The sequence below is a fragment of the Helianthus annuus genome, chromosome 15 (genome assembly GCF_002127325.2).
Source record: "Helianthus annuus cultivar XRQ/B chromosome 15, HanXRQr2.0-SUNRISE, whole genome shotgun sequence".
Lineage (NCBI taxonomy): Eukaryota > Viridiplantae > Streptophyta > Magnoliopsida > Asterales > Asteraceae > Helianthus > Helianthus annuus.
The window spans coordinates 160,854,726-160,864,398 of record NC_035447.2 but is presented as its reverse complement, the minus strand read 5'-3'; the positions used below and the strand labels follow the sequence as shown (position 1 = coordinate 160,864,398).

The window sequence follows — 9,673 nt, the reverse complement described above, 5'->3', positions numbered from 1 at the left end:
TGTTCTGGTTATAGTTTGGTTTTAATAAAAACGTTTTCCCTATATTAAAACGAAGTTCTCTATAACCAATGGCTCTGATACCAATCTGTCACACCCCCAAAATCCACACGCGGAGTACCACCGCTTGGAGGCGGGACATGACCAGGATCAAGCCACCAATCATATTGAACATGTAATTAATAAGTAAAAGTAAATGCCATTCAATCACCAATATGAAAGGTGTTCAAAACATAAGTATGTTATCACTGTTTAGCGGAAGCTTATAAATAAAACCCAACATAAATAAATATGAAATGACATAAGTGTTTAACGAAACAATCACGATCCAAGCCCACAACGACCAGCTCCTCCCTGTGCAAGCTCCATGTATCTAACGACCTGCAAGGCATGTAACAGAGGATCAACAACTAGTTGAGCGAGTTCACAGTTTATAGTTCATTATTTGTAATAGTATAGTAAGCCTTGTGTTCGTTCATTAAGTCATGTATCGTATTTAGTTCGTATTGCGGCCCTCCAGGCATGTATGCGAAGATTAGGGAAAGTTTCCAAGTATTCTAGACTAGTTATATTTGTATCGCGGCCACCTGGCACCTGTGCGAAGTTTTGTGTATAGTTCGCAGCCTTCCTAGGCATGTGTGCGAAGATTAGTCATATTATCACAGCCAACCCCGGCGTGTATGCGAAGATCAGTTCTATTAGTATCACTAGTCTAGTAGTATCTCATCAATAACCTTCCTCACCCGAGGATCATATCACTAATTTTCCATTATCTAGGTAAGTACAAGTAAATAATCAAATCCCATTCCCACCCTGGGAACCCCATGCCTTGGTTGTGTGAACTCACCTTGATTTGCTCGGTATGTTATTGCTTCTAGGGTTAATTAGTGTTTAAGTCCGTTACACACGACCTAAGGTACATTGCACATAAATCCAAGATAAGTGTTTACATTCAATTAGGGTTTACGTGTCTTTGACATCAGTTGTAATCCGTGTGATAGTTGTGTACAGAATGATATGACGAGATTGTTCACACATACAAGATCATGCAATTTCATTCAATAGCATACAGTCATATATAGAACATACACAACATATGGAATTCAGGTCTATGCATCTCAATTGAAAGTCTTGTATCATCAGAAGTCAGACATCATATATCATATTGTGACATTAGGACTTTTAGTCATTCAATCATAGTAACCCTAGGTTTTAAATCACAAAGTCGGACACAACAGCATATGTAGAAGGTCGGACAACCTCCTAGGGCAAGAAATTCGGACTTCTAGGGTTTCTTCTTACAAAATTCGGACAAGGGAAGGGTTTCCTTCACAAGTTCGGACTAGGGGGTGGGGTTCCTGGCTTAAAAACTCGGACAGGGGATGGGGGGGTTTCCCCTTCAAAAAGTCGGACAAGGGTAAAACCCTTCACAAAGTCGGACAAGATGGAGGGGGAGGGGCTTAAGACATCGGACAAAGGGAAGGGGGTTTCCCTTCAAAAACTCGGACAGGCTTCAAGCCCCAAAACTCGAACACATGCACTCTTAAAACTCGGACCCCATGTTTACATATTAAAAACTCGGACTAAAGGCTTCATGATTATAATTCGGACCATATATTATCAATTGAAACTCGGATATAACAAGCATATAAAAACTCGGACTCATGCTACATAAACAAACTCGGATCCTCATGCAACTGTATTAAAAATTCGGACAAGAACATATCATTCACAAAAACTCATACAAACAATCAGTCATACGTTCATTGTGATTGTAACAGTTACGTTTTTCATACGATCCAGAAACCCTAATATTCCTATGCATCTGTATAGCAGTAATCCAATTATTAAATCAATCATTCTACAAATCATGTATCTTAATCATCAAGCAATCGATTGTACGACTAATCAACAACATTATCACAATAATCAGAATCCAATCAACAATTACAGAACTAACATGTGAAGAACTAGGGTTTACAAGAATCACAAGAATCAAGAATTGATAACAATCAAACAATCAATAAAAAATTACCTTGAATTGATTCTAAATAGATTGAAAGATCAAGATTAATGCAGAAGACTTGTGCTAGTGATGGAGATGATGATTGCCAGAGAAGATCAGAGAAGTGCAAGTACGTGTTTTTGGTTTTGTGTGGTGATTAGTGAATGATTAGGGTTAAGAATGAAGAGAATTTCACTAATTACTCTATACATCCCTAAGTATCATATTTTACATAAGTACACCATCTCAAAATAGTTCACAGTTTCACCACCAAGTTCATACATTTGACAAATCTTTCATAATTAACACATAACCATGCTCAAATACAATATACTTAACTGAATCAAAACATTACAGTTTCACAGCAAACTAATTGTGCAAGTAAACAATTAAACAAACAGTGAACGTGCAATAAATGTGAAAATGGAATCTTGGAAACTCGAGTTGTCACAAAATGGGTATGACATATATTTTCATACAACTCACCCGTTAGTAGATGATGACGACCAAGCATAAAATATTGTATAAACTAAAACGTCCATAGCATATCCTAACCGCATAAGTTACTTCAACCCGATTATCCTTTCAACATTCAACCGTTTCATTACTATATCAACACTTCGAAAGTCCGACATTCATAAACCTGCACTTTCAAACATACTTAATGATAACTTGGTTAGCAAACCCGTAATCTCAACATATTCAAGTACTACATCTTCGTAAAAAGGACGCCAACCATTTAAATGCATCTAATTATCTTACATCCCAAACTCAAGGGTATTGTTAGTAACGTTAATTCTCAAATGCATCCAAGTCATGCATTCGCACATACTTGCACACATACATACTTACAATCATACACATCTACATACCTAATATACATTTAATCAGGCGTTTCAATTTATTTTTCAACACAGACCTGATTAAAAATAAATTTTTAGTCATAACATAATATTTTTGGGATTTAAATATTATCCGGGCGGTCACCAACGTTCGCTTCGCAGTTTTGTCGTAATTAGTTCTTTAGTTTAAATAAACATGTTTTCGCCATACCGAATCCTTCGAAACTTATTTCTAAGTTATGAAAGGGATATTTAGGGTATGTTTAGCTTATGTCACGGTTCCGGAGTGTACGTTGCGTTAAACTGATTGCATTTAAGCACCAGTTTGCGTATAACCTTCCAGAAGGTGATTTAAAGTTTGAAGTCGAAATCGAATCAAATTGTAAAATCATTAAACACAAGAACACATATAATAACACCAAAGCGTATTGTTTTATTGATAACTAACATTGTTTTACATTATACGGTGCTTACAGAACACAGTTGTCACAAATATTGGGATAAGAGAATTCAAAGACTGTGTAAATGAGATTGATGTGTTTGATATTAATAGCTCGGGGTTTCACTACAAGTGGACGAACAAACAGAGGAATGGTAATACAATCTTTAGGAAACTTGACCGTGTGTTAGTGAATGTGCAATTCACGGATGTATTTCCGAATTCGGGGGCCCGATTCTTGCCTTTCAGAATCTCGGATCATACTCCATGTGTTCTTACTCTCCCAAATGTGCAACGAGACAAAGCGAAACCTTTTAAATTTGTTAATTTAATTGCTGATAAAAGGGGCTTTCTTGAAGATGTTAAACGGGCTTGGGAAACGGAATGTTCGGGGCATACCATGTATAAAGTAGTGTCGAAGCTTAAGCTTTTAAAGAGTCCGTTAAGGAAACTTCTTTATAGCCAAGGCAATCTGCATGAGAACGTGGTAAAGCTGAGGAAGCGGTTGGAGGAGTGCCAGATGGAGTTGGTAACGAACTCGGGTAATGATGAGTTATTGTTGAATCATGAAAAGGTTCTACAGATGTATAAGGAGGCTGTTCGGGATGAAGCATCCTTTTTGCAACAGAAATCGAAGGTTGACTGGCTATCTTTGGGAGACTCTAACACAAGTTACTTTCATAATGTTGTTAAAGCTAAGAATCATCGAAGTCGGATTTCCACAATTCGCAACGCTGCGGGGCAATTTTTTGAAGGTAGTGAAGTGCCACAAGTTTTAGTAGATCATTATATGGAGTTCTTTGGTACTACAGCTGATACAACGATTCAGCCATCGCCAGAATTATTTCATCAGAAGCTTTCGGTGGAAACCGCTGACTTTATGGTTCGCAATGTGACAGATGAGGAAATTAAGAATGTGATGTTCTCTATTGAGGGAAACAAGCGCCAGGCCCGGATGGTTATACGTCTGTCTTTTTCAAAAAGTCTTGGCATATTGTTGGTGAGGAGGTGTGTAAAGCGATTAGGGAGTTTTTTAACAACGGTAGGCTTCTTCAGCAGCTGAACCATACGGTGCTATCATTAATTCCGAAGGTACCAACTCCGGCTCTCGTAACTGATTTTAGACCTATTTCGTGCTGTAATACTCTTTACAAGTGCATCAGTAAGATCATCTCTAACCGAATTAAGGAAGGATTGGGGGATATTGTGAGTATAAACCAATCGGCCTTTGTTCCGAGTAGAAGAATTTATGATAATATCCTGTTGACTCAGGAGCTTATGCATAATTATCATCGCAATATAGGTCCTCCTAGATGTGCGTTTAAGGTGGATATCCAAAAGGCTTATGATACGGTTGAATGGAAATTCCTAGAAGAAGCGTTAGTGGGGTTTGGGTTTCATTCGAAAATGGTGACATGGGTTATGGCGTGTGTCTCTTCCACATCGTTTTCTATAGCGATTAATGGAAATATGCACGGGTACTTTAAAGGAAGACGCGGTCTGCGTCAGGGTGACCCTATGTCGCCTTATCTTTTTACATTGGTGATGGAGGTACTGACCTTGGTTCTTCAGAAGCAGGTTATGGAATCAATGGATTTTAGGTTTCGTGCTAAATGTGAAAAGCAAAGAATTATTAATCTCTGTTTCGCGGATGACTTATTTTTGTTTGCTCGAGGGGACCCGAAATCGGCTAGGGTGATTATGGACTCGCTGGATAAATTCAAGAATATGTCTGGTCTTGTCCCTAGTTTGCTAAAGAGTACGGTTTTCTTCGGTAACGTGGCTAGTTCTGTGAAAGCTCGTATTCTAGCTATTATGCCATTTGAGGAAGGGGTTCTCCCAGTGAAGTATCTTGGTGTTCCGCTTATCTCGTCTCGCCTCTATTACAAAGATTGTAAAGTTTTGGTGGATAGAATGGAAGCTAGAATTACTGATTGGAAAAATAAGAGTTTATCTTTTGCGGGCAGGTTACAGCTTATTCGATCGGTTCTATTTTCGTTGCATGTGTATTGGGCTTCGGTTTTCATTCTCCCTAAACGTATCATCAATGATTTGGAGAATCGCATGCGGAGGTTCCTTTGGGCTCAAGGAAATGGCATTAAAGGTAAAGCGAAGGTTAACTGGAAAATAGTTTGTTTGCCAAGAACAGAAGGGGGGTTGGGCATCCGTAGGATCAGGGATATGAATAAAGCTCTAATGGTGGCACACATTTGGAGTCTGCTTACGAACCGGAAATCGCTATGGGTCAAGTGGATTCATGCATACCGTATTCGCGAGAGAAATTTTTGGGAGGTTCCAGTAAAAAATAACATAACCTGGAGTTGGCGAAAGATGCTAGGGCTAAGACAGAGTATACGAAATAATATATGGGTGAAACTTGGGGATGGGGCGAACACATGTGCTTGGTTTGATAAATGGGATGCAATGTGTCCGCTTGGTAGTTTTATTTCTCCTAGAACCAGTGCTAATGCGGGTTTTAATATGAGCTCTTGTGTAGCTGATGTTTGTATTAATGGCGAATGGGTGTGGCCGGAGGCTTGGTTTACTCGGTTTCCGGGTTTGCTCGATATGCAGGTACCGGAATTAAACGCAAATGATCATGACATGTTGGTTTGGTGTACAAATGGCGGCCGAAAAACTGATTTTAGTACGTCAACGGCGTGGGATGATGTGAGGCATTCGCATAATGAGGTTCAATGGGCAAGTATAGTATGGTTTCCGCAAGCTATACCTCGCCACTCTTTTCTCTTATGGTTGCTTGTTCTTCGAAAATTAAAACCCATGATGTCATGAGTCGATGGAACTCGGGCAATATGAATCTTAACCTGTTATGCTGCTCGTTTTGTTCAAGGGGGTCTGACTCGCATGAGCACTTGTTTTTTGAGTGTGATGAAGCCAAGAATATTTGGTATGGGGTTCGGGAAAAAGCTGGCATGGGCGCTATTCAGAATTCATGGAATGACATCTTTGAATATCTATTAAGTATAGCTAACTCAAAAAAGGCGGCAAATGTCATTGTGAAGCTGGTTGTTGGTGCAACAGTCTACTTTGTTTGGGAGGAACGGAATAGAAGATTATTCACACCGAAAAGGAGAACGAAAGAACAGCTTATCGAGGTCGTTTTGTTTACGGTCCGAATGAAGCTACACACTATGAGGTTTCGGTATTCTGTCCACACGGAGCATGTCTTGCAGGAGTGGAGCTTACCTCGAGGGTTGCTTGTTGCGGATGATGACTGCGGCTGATTACTTGTTTGCGTTATATTGTTTTAGAGTTGAAAGACTCGAGTTGTACTGTTAGTGTGATATCTAGTTTGTGTCGCTTATTTTACTCTTGTATGGCATGTCATACTTGAGAACTGGAGGTGTTTTTTGCCTTCACTTGGTTTTATTTGGTTTGGTGGTAATAAAATTAACCGGGGTAACCCTTTACCCAAAAAAAAAAAAAAACCTTGACGAGTTTGAAAACTCAAAAGGCACTAAGCCAAATATGAGTCAAACTGGAAGGGTTCAAAACCTTATAATAAATCATCCTAGAACAGATGATTAGTTTTCAGGGCAGATCAAATTTATGTTCTCGTTGTGGTTGTCACTTAAGGATAAGTGACGGTATTGTTTTATGACTAAACGCAAGTAAACTCGCGTTAGGGTCCTAGGAAGGTTATAGTCTAGGTCAAAGCATTACTAATAACCTAATTCCCTATAACCATGGGCTCTGATACCAACTTTTCTGTCACACCCCGACCACGTAAAACAACAAAACGTGGCGGAAACGTCGGGGAGTGTTGTAACAGAATCATTGTTTCATAACCATGGAATAAATTGTTTCATTTTATTAAATCAAGTGAGTTGCAATGTCTTAGCAATAAAGAAACATAACATAATTAACTAGTCTTGCATCTTTTAATGTCACTAAGGCCTCGTCCATTCCTATGTGAGCATACACCAACATCATCATCATATAACACCAACTACTGTACCTGAAACACATGTGAAAATACGTCAGCATAAAAATGCCGGCGAGTACATAGGTTTTATAAAAAAAAACAGGATTCATGACTTAGGTTTAAGAAAATGTTTAACCAAAAAAGTGTTCTCTCTCCTTTAGGCGATTTTGGTTCTCTTGTTCATACTGATTCCCTTGTTCTTCTTTGTGATCTTATGCATAACAGTCTGTGATTAGTTCTTGATCTTTCAAGAGTCTATAACGAACTCGTTAGCATTAGGGATCGATTAAGAATTAGGGTTTTTCGTTTCGTTCTTGGAAATCGCTGCCTTAGTAAGAAATCTGAAACCCTAATTTATTAATTTAGTTGCCATTGATTGCGGTTAACTGAGATTAACTTAGCTAGATTGATGACACTATCTTAATCGATCAAGGGCTGAAGTTTTGTTCTAGGGTTTAAAGGATCACGGCTTTTACTTGTTCTTGGGAGATCGGTATTCTTGGGTTTGAGAGATTTGTTCTTGTCGGCTGAATTGAGTTTGGCGGCTGGGTAGGGTTTCAAGTTTTCTGTCGGCTGAATAGGGTTCTTGTGTGCATGGAGGGTCGTAGTCATGGGCATAAGCCATTAGAGGAAGGGTTTACTCCAGGGACGGAAGATAAAACACCACCGATCCGAGGTATTGGTTTGCGGGTGACGAATATTGAGGGTAATAACCTGTTCCCTAGGCGGGGTATGTACTCTACTAATAACAACTCGGTGATTGATGGGTTATTCAAAATTTCTAAACCAGTGGAGGTTAATCTTGGTTCGGCTGGTGAAGGAAGTGGTGGAGCGGCAATGCATGATTCCCATGCAAACCCTAGTTCTACGGCGGAAAAGGGTTTCATGGACAATCAAGGGAATAATGATTCTAGAGGATCGAAGTTTGAGAAAAATAGCAATGTTCAAGGCCAGTCCTATGCGGAAAAGCTTGCGTCAACTCAGCCTACTCAGAAGGTAAATTTTCGATTCTTGGAAAACTCTAAAGCTGTGGAGGGTATTGATGCAGATGTTACTATACCAATTGCTTCCGTGAAGCAAGTTCAGGATCGCTTTCAAAATGTCCTTTTCGGGTATTTTCTGGGGAAAAGGTTAGCCTTTCCGGTAGTTGATTATTTTGTGAGCCATAGGTGGGATAAATATGGGTTACAAAAATGTATGATGAACGGTAAAGGATTTTTCTTTTTCAAATTTACTACTAAAGAGGGAATGGAACAAGTGTTACAGGATGGTCCTTGGCTAATTAGAAATATACCGATTTTCTTAAAACACTGGTCTCCGAATACTGAACTTAAAAAGGAGGAACTGAAAAAGATACCTGTTTGGGTGAAAATGCATGATGTCCCTTTGGCTGCATATACAGAGGATGGGCTTAGCTTGATTGCGTCAAAAGTAGGAACCCCAAAGGTGCTTGATAATGAAACAACTAAAATGTGTTTGGACTCGTGGGGAAGGAGTAGTTATGCTCGAGCTATTGTGGAATTAGATGCTGAAAAGGATTTAAAAGATAATGTAACGGTGGCAATCCTGAATGTTGAAGATGGAGGGTTCATTAAGAGTATTATTAGGGTGGAATATGAGTGGAAACCCCCACGGTGTGACTCTTGCAATGTGTTTGGACATGGGGCTGAAGAATGTTCTTAAGAAACCGGATAAGGATGTTAATGCTAAAGACAATGGAGAGGACCAGGGATTTATGAATGGTAATACCAGGAGAAAGGGAGCAAAAAATCAGTTCAACGTTAAAGATAGGCAGCGATTTATTTATAGGCCAAAAAAACCAACTGAAACTATTGAAAAACAACCCGAAAAGGTGGATGCAGTTAAACCCAAATCAGCCAATCGTTCGCAAATTCATACTAGCAATGCCTTTGACGCTTTGAATGATGTGGATGAGGAATGGGCCGCGGATCCGGAGGAGGTCAGACTTAATGATGAGGTGGGGGGTTATAATTTTTTGGACGGATCGGGTATGGGTAATTCTACTAACACAGGTGCAAGCACACCTGCACAGGGGGTTATCGATGGATAGTATTGCAGCATGGAATATTAGGGGCCTGAATCATCCCCTAAAACAAAAAGAGGTTCGGAAATTTATTAATGAAAATGGGTTGCAGGTTTTGGCTATTTTGGAATCGCATGTAAATGTTGCAAATCTTGATTCAGTTTGTAAAAATGTGTTTAGAAGCTGGGATTGGACTTCGAATGGGAGTTTATGTAATAAGGGTACAAGAATTGTGCTAGGCTGGAATGGGGATAATGTGGATGTTATGGTGGTCCATGCTACTGATCAGGTTATTCATGTACAAGTTATGTTTATAAAAGATTAATCTATGTCCAATGTTTCTTTTATTTATGCAAGCAATAGTGACCAAGAAAGAAAGGAGCTGTGGGAATCGCTTAGG

At 39.3% G+C, this 9,673-nt stretch overlaps 1 protein-coding gene across 1 annotated transcript; it reads left to right on the top strand.

Annotated features, from left to right (window-relative positions):
- The first annotated feature begins 6,096 nt into the window (after nucleotides 1-6,096).
- On the top strand, nucleotides 6,097-6,528 carry LOC110914465. The gene has a single exon (XM_022159252.1). The coding sequence runs from the start codon at nucleotides 6,097-6,099 to the stop codon at nucleotides 6,526-6,528; it is 432 nt and encodes a 143-aa protein (XP_022014944.1).
- Nucleotides 6,529-9,673: the final 3,145 nt, after the last annotated feature.